Raw genomic sequence first — 15221 nt, 5'->3', positions numbered from 1 at the left:
GCCACGAAGATGATCAGAGGGCTAGATCTCCTCTCCTATGAAGAAAAGCTGAGAGAGCTGGGGATGTTCAGCCTAAAGCAGAGAAGACTGCGGGGTGACCTCATTGTGGCTTTTCAGTACTTGAAGGAGGCTTATGAAAAAGATGGAGAGTAGATTTTTTCTTGGGCAGATAATGATTGGACAAGAGGGAATGGTTTTAAACTAAAAAAGGGAAGATTTAGATTAGAGGTTAGAAGGGAATTCTTCACTCAGAAGGCGGTGAGGCACTGGAACAGGTTGCCCAGAGAGGTTGTGGATGCCCCATCCCTGGAGGTGTTCAAAACCAGGTTGGATTTTGCCCTGGGCAGCCTGATCTAGTAAGAGGTGTCCTTGCCCTTGGCAGGTGTTTTGGAACTGTATGTCTGCTGCCTCTGACTTGTGCCTTGTCTGTGCTGGTGCCTGCATCCAGCAGCTGAAAATAAACTCCTGGACGGCAGGGAGGTGCTGTAGGGGAGCTGCCAAGCAGGACTATTTATACTGGGTGAGTCAGGCCTGTGCCTGAATCCAGCCAGGCGCTGGGGATCTGGAACTTGGGAGCGACCCATAAAAGACACAGCCTTGGACAAGAAGCTCTTGGCTGCAGCTTATTTATTGTGAGGTTTGGGCTTGTCCTGTGCATTCTACATGACGGACTGCACCTTTCCCTTCACCTCTGCTGCACAACGCTCAGTGCAAATGGATGAGGAGCAGCTGGATCAGTGGAAGTACTCTCGACAAGTAAGACCCCAATACCACCACCGTGAGTGCAGCCGGAGCCCAGCTGGCCAGGGTTATCTGAGAAGCCGCTCGGAGCCACTGGAGTGCCGGGACCTGCTCGTCCAGAACGCGCTCTTCACTGGGGACCTGGAGAGGGTGCAGAAGTACTTCAGCAGGAACGCAGCTGTTAATCTCATCATTGAGACCAAGGGTGATGAGCTGCGCTGGACTAGTAGGAAATTTGGTGGGTGTGTGGAACTGGGATGTGTCAGCAGTGGTGGGAAATGCTGTGAACAGGGACCAGAGAAAGAGCACAGACACCCGAGAAAACTGTTGAGGGGAACACACAGTGGTGGAGATGGGGTCGTGGAAGAGGGACTTGGGGGAAAAAAACCAGCTTTTGGATGAGGAAGGGGGATTCTAGGACTATGCAACAATATGTAGCTAGCTTTCTAAAGGAGATCAGAGGTATGTCTGCTGGGAAGTGGTGAGAATATGGTCCTTGAAAAGGCTTCAGGAGCAGAAAAACATCAGGACTGTCCTGCTAGAGGTTGCTGGGATAGAAGTGAAGTGTGTGTTATGTGATGAGTGTGCTTGGGTGAGAACACATCAGGTGGCATAAGGATTCTTTCTCTCTTGTGTCTTAAGTTGGGTCTATTACTCTTGTTCATTAGGAACCGGAGCCTGTGACATGCTTTGGGAACAGGTTGTAGCAGTGTCCTTCATGCACAGCTCAGCCTGTACCCTGAGTAATAGGTATAGCTGCACTTTAGCCTTGTGGGCTTCTGCTTGGGCACCAAGTCACAATTCTGCTCTGGTGACTTCAAAGTGTGAAGCAGAGCCACTGCAATCCCTACTCCAAACACTGCCTTTAGGAAGCTGCAGGGGGATTGATGTAGGAGGGTTAACACCACCTTTGCTCCAGAACAGAAGCACTCACACCAAGCTTAGTTTTGCTTTCTTTTACATGTAGAGTTTGCACCCCTCAAGCCATCAAGCTGTTCTATTCTGTGAGATGGACTGGAGAAGGTGAGCAGAAATCTCATCTATCTCAGAGATGGTAGAAGCAAGTCTGTCCTGAGTGACAGGAGGTAGAAGCAGGTCATCCTTGGTGTTTCCTCCTATCTGTGCACCTCATCGTACCTTGCCCAAATGCATCTTGCAGCTACCACACGTGCTTCTATGCTCTTCAATACCTTTTGCTTACATGCTCATCAGTGTCATCTACAAACTTTTCAAAAAGCAACATAACTGTTGTAGGCTCTGTCAAAGTTAGCAGTTTGGAAGTGTGTATGTCCTTGCTGCTGCGTGATAGTAGTGTGTTGCAGGCAGACACACAGAATTTAAGACAGTGTCAAGTGTTGAGGGGCCATAATTACATCACTGTTTTATGCAGAGGGCTGATGGTGACAGCCCCAGTGCGTCAGAATGGAAGAGCCGTTGATGAAGGCCACTTGCCAGAAGTGTGGGCTCTTTTCAAGTGTCCTGACACAAGGCTATTGAGCACATTGATAAAGCTTGATCATGACTAAGTTCTGTGGGAATTCATCCTAGCAAGAGACAAAGAGATAGGGTAGGCTTGCAGATGCAGATGCTGATACTTCTTAGGTGGTGAAGATTATTTGCTGAGTTCCAATATTTTTACATGTGTGTTTTGAATTGTTACAGTCTACTTAGGAAGAAAATACAAAAGTTATTACCCTTGGTGTAACAACTTGGTGAGACCACTTGTCAGAAAACTATTAATTACACATTTTTAACACACACCTGGTGTTGGGCTGACAAACACTTTAACAGCAAGTCAATCTGCTTGTAAAAATTTGTGTCCCAAATAAAACTGGACAGTTCATGTAAAACAACTTCACCCAGAAATTGCTTTTATCACCAAATATTCAAGGTGTGAAAAACCCAAGCAAGCAAGTTTGTTCATCAAGCACAGACCGAAAATATACTGCAAAATGTATCAGACAAGATACCTAAGGCTTTGGTTACGCTTTACTCTGATGTGTAGGGACAATTTCCTAAAACATACCAAGACAGTGACCTTAAAAATGGATTCTAGTGACCTGGTATTTCTTGAGTCATCCCTAATGATATTTTAAGGAGCCCAGAGGAGCTGTAAATTGTACACTGTTACTGGCATTAACTCATACAGTCTTTTGACTCCCTGGCTGTGCTTTTATGATTGGGAAACCCATTCTCTTGTTGTATACCTGTTTATATCTTTGGGGAAATTGAGGATCCCATGAGGTAAGGAAATCTGCCAAGGGCTTCCCTCTTTTCACCCTCTCATGCAGTCCATTATACCTAGACTACTAGCACTGAAGTCTGCACAGAAAAAAGGTCTCTCTTCAGTTTTGCTCAGTGAGAGGCAACGGCCACAAACTGAAGCACAGGATGTTCCGGCTCAGTGTGAGGGGGCACTTCTGTACTGTGAGGGTGACAGAACACTGCAACAGGTTGCCCAGTGAGGTTGTGGAATCTCCTTCTCTGGAGATACTCAAAAGCCACCTGGATGCCATCCTGTGCAAGGTGCTCTAGGTGATCCTGCCCAGCAGGAGGGTTGGACTAGATGATCTTCAGAGGTCCCTTCCAACCCCAGCCATTCTGTGATTCCCATTACTGAGAAGGGTAAAGTTCCCAATTTTATACTCTTCTCTGGTCTCCAATGTAATTGTTGCTTGGTGGTTTGCTGGGATCAGTTAACGTGTTTTTAGCTCCAAGATCTGAATAATTCTATGACAAAAATTTAAACACAACTGGTCTTCTAAGCAGTTTAGTGTGTTTGTTAGAATATGTGGTCTGAAAAAAATATGGTGACAAGAACTGTGAGCAAAGAGTGCTGTTCTGTAACCAACGTAGGGGCAGGATGGGTTTCTGCCACTAAGTGGGGACAGGAAAAATGCTGCTTAGGGTGAAAGGAAAACAGTGAGGGAACTGTCAGAGGATGGACAAAACAAAACAAAACAAAACAAAAAACAGTACTAGAACTGTGCAGGAGCTCTCTGCAAGGCTGAATTTCAAGGAAAAGTAGGTAGAAGTCTAAAGAGTAATTACCGTCTATGTTTTCACTTCTCTTGTAATGACCTTCCCACCCTTGCACTATTTCTAACAGTCCTTTGGCTGTAAGCTTTGATCAAAAAGAACTCTCCTGTGACTTGTTTAAAAACCTGTCTAGTGCCATGGCCTTGGGTGGAACCAGCAAATGAGGGTGCAGTGCTGGAGGGAGATGAGGGCTGGGTGGATGGATGCTGCGGGTGCATGGAGGCAGCTGCGTTGTGCTGTTGTGGTCTGGGCAGCAACTGGATGATGATGCAGACTACTCCCTTTCTGTCCTTTCAGTGGTGTATCATCCTCTACCCTACAAGCTATGCTGCTGCCCTGCCCTGCCCTGCCCTGTATGGGGGCTTCTCCTGCATAGCCAGTGGCTGCAGAGCACTGCTGCCTGTCAGGAGTGTCCTGCCCTGCTTCTTGGCCCAGCCACTTGGTCACAAGCTTTCCCAGAATAGAGCGGCTGAGACCTGAGCTGCTTCAAGCCTGGGCCAAGCAGCGATGTGACACGTCCTCACTCCCAGGCAGGCAGCCCTTCGGCACGGAGCACAGGGCACTGGTGTGGCTGTGCCCACAGGCTCCGAGCCTGGCAGTGGAGGTAGCAACAAGGCCAGCCCTGGCTGCTGCTGAGGCTGGGCGCTGCAGCATGGGCAGCCTCACAGGCAGAAGGGATGAGCATCAGGAGCCCATCTGCACGCGGAAAGCAACAGGCCCTGCACAGGCCTATTGGCAGGCCCTGCTGGCTGGGGACCGGGGGACTTTGGCTGAGGTCCTCAGCAGCCCTCAGCACCTCAGTCCCAATGCGGTGTTTGACACCAGCAACCTGGAGGAGTGGAAGGATTACCGCTTCAACTTCCGCCGGCTGAGTATGGGGGGGCAGCGGGGCCTGCTGAGCAGGTGCTCAGAGCCGTTTGCTTATGCTACAGGGCGATACTGCTGCTGGGATTGTGTGTCATGGGTCTTGTTTTGGCTGTGAAGGAGTGGGAATGGGAGTCGGAGTACTGGGATGTAGCTGGGTCCTCCTGTGTGCATGTGTTTGGGAGTGCGAGGTGTGTCCTGCATACCCACCCCTTCTAGCAGGGGCTTATGCAAGTTTTGGAGAACCTCAGGGTTTCCTCACCTGATGCAGGACATTCAGGCTCCAGGTTGTGCTCCGTGACCAGACCTGTAGCCTGGCACTAAGTGCCTGGTCTGTGGGCAGCCTGTGCTGGCTACAGGGGCTTCTGATTCTCACTGTGGGTTGTGCTGAGCAAGGAATTGTCAAAGCTTTGTGCTGCGTCCTTGAGGTGGTTCAGTTTGAACCTAGCTCTACAAAAACACTAGGTGCATACTGCTTCTGCAAAAAAGAGATGAGAGCAAAGCAGCGTCCAATGATCCTGCAGTCTAGGACCTCCAGACCAGCCTGGAGAGGCAGCAAGAAGCATGATTTAAGGAGCCCTTTTTCTGTAGCAGCTGCAGACTTTTTGCCAGCAGACTGCACCAGTGCAGCCGTGGTTCTAGCTGGGTCTGCATCTTTGAGAGTTGGCAGGTTTCAGACCCTTGTTCTGTTGTAGGCCCTAGATGACCATCTCTGCTGAGGCTTGTGTGCCTGTGCCATACTCAGGGCTCATCTCTGTCTCCTGGGTATGTGGCAGCCTGCTCTGGAATCCTTTTGTTTTACTGCCTGTTTCTTCTATTTGTGGTGCTTTGTGCATGCTGCTTTTCCCAGCCGTCTTGCTGCTTTCAGCCCTGCTTGTGCCCCTGGGCCCTTCATCCACTGCTCTCCTGCCAACAGAAGCCCTTTGCTGGGTAAATGAGCTGCAGGTGAAAAGTCCAACCCCTGGGAAGGGCCTTGGCTCTGAGGCTCCTGCTCCTGAAAGGCCGTGCAGCCTCAGGGACAGACGCCAGCCATCCTGTGTCTTTGACATGCTGGTCCCAAGGCAGGGACCTTGGTGACTAGCAGGAAGAGGCAGGCAGTCCCTTGAGAGGAAACCCCAGATTCTCAAGAGAGGATGTACATTGGGTACCCTGGGCAAAAGGACAGCTCTGGGCCCAGTGCTGGATGTGACTCCCTGACCCCTCTTTCTCTGCAGGACTGTGGTCTCTGAGCTATGAGCAGGAGCTCACCACGCCACTGCACATCACAGCCAGCCGGGGCTACACAGATTGCCTGCGGCTCCTCCTGCTCAGGGGCGCTGCCGTCAACTTTGCACCGGGGGGTAAGACTGCCCTGCATGAGGCTTGCGCAGCAGCCAGTACTGACTGCGTGAGCCTGCTGCTCAGCTTTGGTGCTGACCCTGAGGCTGTCTCTGAGGATGGCTACAAGCCCCTGCATCTCTGCAAGAGCCCAGAATCTATCGAGTGAGTTCTGCTCAGAGGCTGCAAGGGGCCTCCCCTCCTTGAGCCTCATCCTTTGTAGAAGGGGTCACTACTCATCCCTGCAGGTGTGCCGGTGGTTGCAGTGATGGCTGCTGCATGGGGTGGCCTCACTGCATGCTCCTGGACCAGGACCACCTCTGATGTCTGACAGATGATGTTAAGCTCCAGGCCTCAGAGCTGATGCAGCTGAACTTGGTGCTGCCTCCTTGCTACCCATCAGCAGTGCAGAGCTGATGGTTCACACTGCAAAACTTTGGGAATGCATGTGCAGATGGATTTGGGTGCAGACTCTGGGTGTGCTGGCACTTACTAAACACCTGTGGAAAGTTAGGTGGAATTAGGGTGACAGTGTCTCTGCTAACCAGTCATAGTGGCTTAAAACCACTGCTCCGGGGTAGGAGGAGCAGGGATTTGGGGACTCTTGGGAAATGTGAAAGCCATGGGATGGTACAGAGAAGGGGACATGGGGAGGTGGCAGGTAGGATGGGAGCCGGGGAGCAAAGTCCGTCACTGAGTGCTCTTGGCCCACACAGGTGCGTCCAGCAGCTGCTGCAGCATGGTGCCAGTGTGAACAGTCGGACAGAAGAGGAATGTGACACAGCACTGCATGTGGCAGCACGGCACGGCCTAATAGACCACGTCCGCCTGCTGCTGCGCCATGGGGCAGAGCTGGAGGCAAAGAATGAGGAGGGGCAGACGCCACTGAATGCTGCCTGTGCTCAGCCCCACCAGCCCCAGGACATGGAGTGCTACTACAGGGTCTGCCAGCTGCTGGTGGAAAGTGGTGCTAGCATCAACGCTGCAGACAGGGACCGTCAGCACCCACTTCACTTGGCCTGCAAGAATGCCAATGCTCAAATAGCAGAGTTACTGCTGGCCCGGGGTGCACACGTCAACATCATGAACTACAGTGGGAACACGGCACTGCACAATATCCTGCAAGCAACTGCATACAAGCTAGATCACCATCCGGAGCTTGTGGTGCAAGCCCTGCTCAACTACGGTGCCATCCGCATCTGGCCTGGCTCCCTCCTCAAGGTGCAGGGCTCACAGCTCTACTGGGCATGTGGTGGGAAGGGAAAGCTATGAGTGTTGGGGAATCAGTGAGAAGAAGGATGTGCCTGTCACAGCAGTGCTTGTTCTGCACCAGCTTGCTTGCTGTCCTTCCTGACTCTTCCGAGGACAGGGGGAGAGGGAAGGGGTGTTACTGGTAAAGGATTCTCTGAAGTTTTCTCCAAGAGTGTGTTCTTCTGTAGGGCACTCCCACACCTGTCTGCCAAGCTGTATGGGCAGTCCCTATACAGTTTCCATAATCACTTGCCCTAGAAAGTGCCAGCCCCCTTACTCTCAGGTGGTGTTTCTCCTCTCTGGGGCGTACCCTCCAGCTCATGCTGCCTCAGCAAGACATCAGCAAACAAAGGGTTAATTTCTTGTCTTAATTCCTGAGCAGTGCAATAATTACCCAGCCCGGAGATCAGCAGATTGCTCTCCCCTTTGGGAAAATACAGGAAAATCAACAATTAACACTAATTAATCTCCTATTAACGCCAGATAATGAGGATCACTCGTACAGCCGGAATAGACTCTGACAGCTACTGCTGGCCTGGGCCATAGGGAGTGGGAACCAAGACCCGCGGGGGCTCTGCTGGGTGCAGCTATGCATGGGTGGGGTGTGCTCCCAAGACCGTGCTGGTGGCATAAGAGACACCAACACAGTGTGTTCGTTGCACCTATGTTGTGAAAACGTGGGCATGGTACACAACAGAGGTTTGTATCACATGAAATATTTGTGGTTTCTCTCTGGGGCTTGGTGTAGTAGCTGATGAGCACAGCACTGGGACTACCAGCGTGCACAGCACAGGCACAGGATGTCTGCAGCCTCGTGCAGAACAGGCACAACACAGCCCTGAGACCCTTGCGTAGCCCTCGTGAGAGGCGTGGTATGTTGTAGCAGGAGCTGCACACAAAATGGGGGGTCTGTCCTTGCCCCAAACAGCTCTTGTTCTGACCAGATGCGAGGTAAGGAGCAGGGAGGTGGTTGCTTGTGAGCTGCTTTTAGTGGTAGGGCAGGTGAAGGGCGCTGCATCCCGGCCCCATGCATCAGCCCCTGCCCTGAGCAGAGGCTGCAGGGCCCAGCCGTGTGGCTGGGGGGTCGCCCTGGCTGCAGGAGCAGTGCTCTGGTGCTTTCCACCATCAGTGGCTTTGATCTCCCAGGGCGGTTTAAAGGAAGGATGCTCATTCTCCAGATTTACCGAGGTTGTTTTGGAGCATGTGCAGCTTTTTAGAAGACAGCAGTGTGTCCTGCGGAGCTGGGTTCACCTGCTGTCTCCCTGGTGCAGGTGCTGCGGTACTGCCACGCCTGCCCGCGTGTCATCGAGGTCCTGATGAACAGCTATGACCATGTGCGTGTCTCCGCAGACTGGGTGGAGGCAGTTCCAGCGGAGGTTGTGCAGGTGAGAGAAGGCACGCTGCTGGCTGGAGGCCATCGTGGGATGTGCTGGGGGAATTAGGACAGGGCCAGGCTAGGCTGAGTGCTTTGCAGGGCAGAGGGCAGTGCTGTTGGGGGTAGGAAGGGCGCACCTGGGTAGCTGAGGCAATGGACTGCCTGGCTTTGCCTCTGCTCCCAGAGTAGGATCTTCAGCTTCATCTGCATCTCATCCTCTCTTCTCTCCCCGTAGAAATACCCACGTTTCTATCAGTCACTTTTCTCGCTGGAGCAAAGACCTCGCTCCTTGCAGCACCTGGCTCGCTGTGCACTCAGAACCTTCCTGGAGGGCCGTTTGCTTCCAGTCCTGTCCCAGCTGTACCTGCCAAGCACCTTGCACCGGTTCCTGCTGCTCGGCTTTGAGGATGTTCTCTACTAAGGGCTGGGGTTTGAGTCCCACTGTCTCTCTGTGCAGATGTTCCACCCCTACCAGCACAGCCTGTGCCTCTCCAGATAACCCCTTCCCTCCTGCCATACTGTGTCAGCCCCCCTCTGCCAAACCTGCTGCTGTCCCCGCCAGCCTTGTGCTCTGTCTCCTGCACCCATTTTGGAGCATTCTGTTCACCCAGCCTAAAGAAGACAAGCTCCGGACTCACTAAGAAAAGCAAGAGATGAGGATTAGGGCATTTTGTGGGACCAGGAGCAAATGTGCTGGATTGATCTCAGTTTTTCTCAGATCTACAAATTCTAACTGAACCAGGAGGCTCTGCTGCCCTGGGCATTTGTTGGGAACTTGTCTTTTGTCAAGTAGTTTACAGTTTGTACACAAGGGAGTTTGGAATAAACCCTAGTCTTTATGCCTACCAGAGTACAACTTCTGCCTTGTCTTGAAGATTGCCTGATAGGGCTTCGCCATGAGACTATCCCTGTGTAGCAGCAGGTGCACTCAGACCTATGCATTCACCCGCTCTTCAAAGGACCAGAAACAAATGTGATGGGTGTAGGACCGAGGCCTCCGAAACAAACACTTCCCATGCAGTTGCAATGTCTGAGGTTGTCCTGCTTAGGGCAGGACAACAGTGCTCGTGCCAGTACTGGGCACTTGGGTTTGGGGTGAGTAGGATGTGCACTCTGAGAGCAGTAGTCCCCTGGGTACAGAGCAGATGGCCCCTGTGACAGCCCAGCCAGCATCTGCCAGAGCCTGATGCAAGGCCACATGCTGGTGCCTGGGCTGTGCTGCACTGTGAACAAGGTAAAGGATAACATTTGCTTCTGCAATTTAAATTTGAGGTTATAAAGAGATCAGAGCACTAACCAGCCTTTAACAATTTCCTGGAAGCTAATCCTGTTCCTGCTTCTGCCTCAGGGAATGCCTGAACTGCTGCTGGCTGGCAGGAGATGCACTAGGACAGCCCTACAATGTGCTCCTCTTTGTGCACTGGTCTTCTGAGGCCTCTTAATGTCCACATCAACACCAGGGCACTGGAACACACATATCTGAAGGCTAAGCAGTTTGACATACCCAGAGCTTCTGTCTTTTTCTGCATCTGTGTGGATACAGGGTATAGCTCTACTCCCCTAATTATCACCTCTTTGCACAGCTAGTCCATGCTGCTCTGAAGTAGCAAGCTTGAAATAACAATGTGAGTTTCCTAGTGCATGCACACCAGTGATGCACCACAGCATGAATGCTAATGGGATACAATAGGAACGTGTGGTCCTATGCTCACAAAGTGCCGGGAAGCTGGTGTTGACAGTCTGTGTCCGGGTAATACACTCACTGTAGAGATGGTATAACAAAAAGGATCAGCAACCTGCTTTATGACACCTGTGGGCAGGGATGTGAGATACTGGCTTGAGGTGATGTACTAAGACTGTCTGCAAAACAGGGATGAGGGGAGCAGGGAGTGAAAGCTTTGGAATACCCTGGGTAATAACCCTTACTCATACAATGCATTGGGAATGCATTTGCCTTGAACCAGAGCAGGAATCCATCCTGAAGTCACCACCTCCCAGCTGTCCATACTCACATGGCTGCTCAGGGTGATCTGTTTATGGGAGCAGGTCCCATAGCCTTGGCATGAAAACAGCCTGCAGACCAGTGCATGTGGGGCTGGCTTACTGTCCTTCTTTCCAGCACTGTCCTGCAGTAGTGTTTGTTCAATGTGTACTCGGCCACTAAGATAGTATCATCTTCGTAAGGATGGGATAGGACTGAATCTAAGGGTCACTGGGAATGTCTTTTGGGTATGCGCTGTTGTTTCTGCTTTGGCATTCACCTGGGGTTTTGGGCAGAGCAGTCAGCAAGAGACACCCTCGTGACTGGCTGAAGTAACATGAGCCCACGGCCACGAGCCATGTCCCCTGTGCATGCTATGCCCAGGAAAAAAAAAAAAAAGAAGCATCCCATTTCTAGACAGAAGTTTCCATCCTAGCTGAAGCCACTGGGTCTCATGCTGCCCCTCTCTGTTGCAGTCAAAGCATTGCATATTCCTACTGTACCCTTCATACAGTCATAGAATCATTAAGGTTGGAAAAGACCTCCAAGATCATCTGGTACAACCATCCCCCTACCAACAATGTCACCATTAAACCCTGTCCCTAAGCACCACGTTCAACCTTTCCTTAAACACCCCAGGAACGATGACTCCACTACCCCCCTGGGCAACCCGTCCCAAAGCCTGACTGCTCTTTCTGAGAAATGTCTCCTATTTTCCAACCTGAAGCTCCCCTGGCACAACTTGAGGCCATTCCCTCTAGTCCTATCACTAGTTATCTTCAAGAAGACGCCAACCCCATCTCCCCATACCTTTCTTTCAGATAGTTGTAGAGAGCAATGAGGTCTCCTCTAAGCCTCCTCCAGACTAAACAACCCCAGCTCCCTCAGCCGCTCCTCATAGGACTTGGGTTCCAGACCCTTCACCAGCTTCATAGCTCTTCTCTGGACATGTAACCCTTCTCTGGACCACCTGGGCACGCTGCTGGCTCATGTGCAGGTAAGAATCAGTCAGCACCCCCAAATCTGAAAGATCAATCTCCACCAAATATCTCCCTGTAGGCTTCCTGGTCTCAAGTATCTGTTTGACTCTCACCTCATTTTTCCATTTCCCAGTAAAAAGCATGACATGACACACTGGATGGACTAAATAACCCATTCTGGTATTTATATAAGGGTATGAGGACAAAGCAAGCATGGAAAAGCCCTTTCCTAGGAATACCGACCCTCAAGTCCCAAGCTCCGTAATTTGCATTCCAGGTACTTTTGAGTCAGGAAGGACATATTTAGCAGCCCTAGATTTTTTTTTTTCCTCTTTCATAAATTTAACCAGTAGTTTTTTGGACCCATGTAAGTTTGAGAATTATGATATCCTTGTAGCAAAAAGTTCATATCTTATTTGCACATTGTGTTGATCCCCTCCTTTTATTTGTCTTCATGCTGTCACCTTGTATCATTGGATGCTTTTTAACTCTTACATTCAAAGAATCTGTGGGCAACTCTAGTCACAATAGTCTATGATCTTCTTCATACTAGTCGACTTTACAGATCACCATCATGTTTCTCCTTACTCAGGCTGGAATTCTATTTGACTGTAGAAACTGTCACCCACCCCTGAACCACAAGCACAGAACTTTCCTGTCCCTTCACTGATCTTAGTGCATCATCACTCCGAGATGAGGAGACTAGAACTGTGCCCAGCGTTCAAATGGGATTGCACTATGGTTTTGTGAGAGTTATTCTTAGCAGTGCAGATAAAGTAGCCTCAGGAACTTTAGATTTGTATTTGACAGTTCTTGATTTACAAGTGCCACAAAGATGATCAGAGGGCTAGAGCACCTCTCCTGTGAAGAAAAGCTGAGAGGGCTGGGGATGTTCAGCCTAAAGAAGAGAAGGCTTCGGGGTGACCTCATTGTGGCTTTTCAATACTTAAAGGGGGCTTATAAAAAGGATGAAGGACTCTTTATTAGATAGATAATGATAGTACAAGAGGGAGTGGTTTTAAACTAAACAAGGGAAGATTTAGATTAGAGGTTAGGAGGAAATTCTTCACTCAGAAAGTGGTGAGGCACTGGCACAGGTTGCCCAGAGAGGCTGTGGATGCCCCATCCCTGGAGGTGTTCAAGACCAAGTTGGATGAGGCCCTGGGCAACCTGATCTAGTGGGTGGCGTCCCTGCCTGTGTCCAGGGGGCTGGAACTGGATAATCCTTGAGGTCCCTTCCAACCCAGTCCATTCTTTGATTCTATGATATGTAGTACAGGAGGGGGTGCTTTGGCAGTGACGCACTCCCATTCAGCACCTCATGTGTTCAGATGACATATGTCCAAACCTCTAATTTTTTCTCAGACTTGATGCAGTCTCTGTTTTAAATGAACTCTACATTCTTCTTGCTTATATGTTACACCTATTATTTAGATATAATGAAGCAGGTTTTTTGTGACCCTGATGTTTCAAGTAATGCAGTTAGGTTGTCTTAGGCAAGTGTCACCTAATACTTTTGCCATCCCAACATTTCATTTTTACCACTTCAATAATTCTACCAGAAACTGTTATTTATTTTCTCCCTGATTGCTAATAACGTATAGCATTGATGTGAATAGAATGCAGCTAGGAATATACCTGTCAAAGAATTATATAGAATAACTCTTCTCAGTTACTCAGTTCCTTCAAGCCCATTAATACTGATCACATGGACTGTAGCAGACAGATAATTTTTCTTAGTAGAATATCATGCAGAGCTAAGTCAAATGACTTGCAGGAGTCCAAGCATGTCATGTCTATGTAGTTAGCTCTATCAAACTTGTAGATTTACTAAAAACAAACAAACAAACAAAAAACAGCACCAAAAACCTACCACCACCAAAACAACAACAACAACAACAAAACAACAACAAACATTTGTAAATACTTCTTTTACTTAAAATGGTAAATAATATTCTTTGGGGCTCTAGCTTTTACTACTTTAACCAGAACATCCCTTGTCTGTTTATGTATGATTGCTTGGAATCTATGTTGAACTAACTGCTCTACAGTTTCTTGGATACCCATGTGATAACATTTAAATACTGGTAAGACATTGGATTTTCCTTTTCACAGTTATCTTAAGTTCCTCAGTGTGCTGTGATTTGTCATAAAGAAAAAAAAATGTGTTTCACTGAACTGATTAGCCAATTAAAATCTCTTGGATGCAGGTTATCCTCCTGCAGATTATAAAACTTTTTACTTAGTTTCTCTTCATCATCTTCCTTAATTACTGATGGAATAGACAGTGTATCATTACCACTGTAAAATATGAATGTTAGCCATCGTTTCTGTTTCAAACACAGAGCAGAAATATATATTGGATTCTTGTTTTTATACTCAAGAACCTGGGGCAGGTGCCCAGACACTGCAATCTTTGAAATCTCTGCCGCAGGGGAATCCTGCTCTGGGGTTCACATTTAAAAGAGCAAACAAACAAACAAACAACAACAACAAGAATCGACTGGGCAGGGTTCAAAGAAGAGCCATGAGTGAGAGAGTGATGGATTGCCAGTGATGCATGACAGTAGAAAGCTGGGCAATGCAGTGGGCGGACACACCGTGGTTCATCCTTGCAGTCTGGCATGCAGTTCTAGGTGCTTGTTCTGTGGTCCTGGGCAGGGAGGGCTGACAACACTCCGCCAGGACATCCCCGTGGTCCTCAGCTGTGCGTTACCAAACTTTCTGATGAGAGGGGTAAGGTGTGCGGCAGGTGCAGAATTTATTCATCATTGCCGGTTCTTCTGACTGGCACTTAGAGTCAAAACTAGGTCCAATGGCTGGAAATTGAAGCTGGGAAAACACAGATTAGAAATACATTTTTAATAGCAAGGGTAATTAATCTACTAGTTAACTGCCTCTTAGAATAGCTTATCATGCTGGATTTAGATTTCTCATCTTTGTCTTTTTTAAAAATCATCCTCAGTCCTGCCCTAGTCCAGACCAGAATTCATCCTGTGCGGTGCTTAGCCCAATCCCAGGGAGATCAGACTACTTAATTACAGCTCTGTAATCCATAGCCTTGTCACTCTCCCACACTGGTCTACCACTGGCCTCCGTCACTGCTGGGACTATGTTTGGCCCCAGGGTAATTAAACAGCTTCACATTTCCCTTAACAGCTTTGTTCACAGATACTTCATTGATGTCTCTGAAATCCCCTTAGTTTCCTGCATTTTATAACTTCTTGTTTGTGCTGGCTTTATCCGCTTCCTTGCTCTGAATTTGCTGCCTATGCTGGTTTCTGAAGAAAAATATATATATATACATTCTGGAAAAAAAAAAAAAAAAAGGTGATGGTAGCTTATAATTTTATTTAAATATTTGCTGTTATTCAATTTCACTCAAAAGCTTTGTCTTTGGAACTTCGGCCATGTTGAAGCACTGTGCATGCGTCACCCTGTGGGATTGGGCACTCTTTGTGGAGTGCCAAAGGGCCTCAGGACTGGATGTGACACACGGTCAGCCTTCTCACCAGACTGCTTGAGGTGAGGTCCTTATGGGGACCCACCTGAGGAGGTTATCCATGACATTCTTATTCTCCCAGGGTCTTTGTCTCGTGACAGTAGAAGCCTCAGCATTTGCCCCAGGCCACAGCCCCACCCAGCAGTGCAGCCCATGCAAAACTCTTTGCTG

At 49.1% G+C, this 15221-nt stretch overlaps 1 protein-coding gene across 2 annotated transcripts; it reads left to right on the top strand.

The window, feature by feature from the left end:
• Positions 1–535: 535 nt before the first annotated feature.
• Positions 536–13762, top strand: ASB10 (ankyrin repeat and SOCS box containing 10). 2 transcript variants are annotated; one of them, XM_027452924.3, is made up of 5 exons: positions 536–979; positions 5859–6126; positions 6678–7182; positions 8484–8597; positions 8823–13762. In XM_027452924.3, the coding sequence occupies exons 1-5, from the start codon at positions 664–666 to the stop codon at positions 9006–9008; spliced, it is 1389 nt and encodes a 462-aa protein (XP_027308725.3). In that variant the 5' UTR covers positions 536–663; the 3' UTR covers positions 9009–13762. The 2 variants fall into 2 exon arrangements, with proteins under 2 accessions (XP_027308725.3, XP_071890052.1); XM_072033951.1 differs by lacking the exon at positions 536–979 and adding an exon at positions 1115–4652.
• The last annotated feature ends 1459 nt before the right edge of the window (positions 13763–15221 follow it).

Source organism: Anas platyrhynchos, chromosome 2 (genome assembly GCF_047663525.1).
Source record: "Anas platyrhynchos isolate ZD024472 breed Pekin duck chromosome 2, IASCAAS_PekinDuck_T2T, whole genome shotgun sequence".
Lineage (NCBI taxonomy): Eukaryota > Metazoa > Chordata > Aves > Anseriformes > Anatidae > Anas > Anas platyrhynchos.
Note: the sequence above shows the minus strand (reverse complement) of the source record. Positions and strands in the feature narration are given on the sequence as shown.

What these genes read in the sequence shown, in the direction of transcription:
- ASB10 (XM_027452924.3), top strand. Translation starts at nt 664, where the DNA reads ATGACGGACTGCACCTTTCCCTTCACCTCTGCTGCACAACGCTCAGTG. An exon ending in AAGAGCCCAGAATCTATCGA is followed by an intron (nt 6,127 to 6,677) that starts GTGAGTTCTGCT and finishes TGGCCCACACAG; the next exon opens with GTGCGTCCAGCAGCTGCTGC. An exon ending in TTCCAGCGGAGGTTGTGCAG is followed by an intron (nt 8,598 to 8,822) that starts GTGAGAGAAGGC and finishes CTCTCCCCGTAG; the next exon opens with AAATACCCACGTTTCTATCA.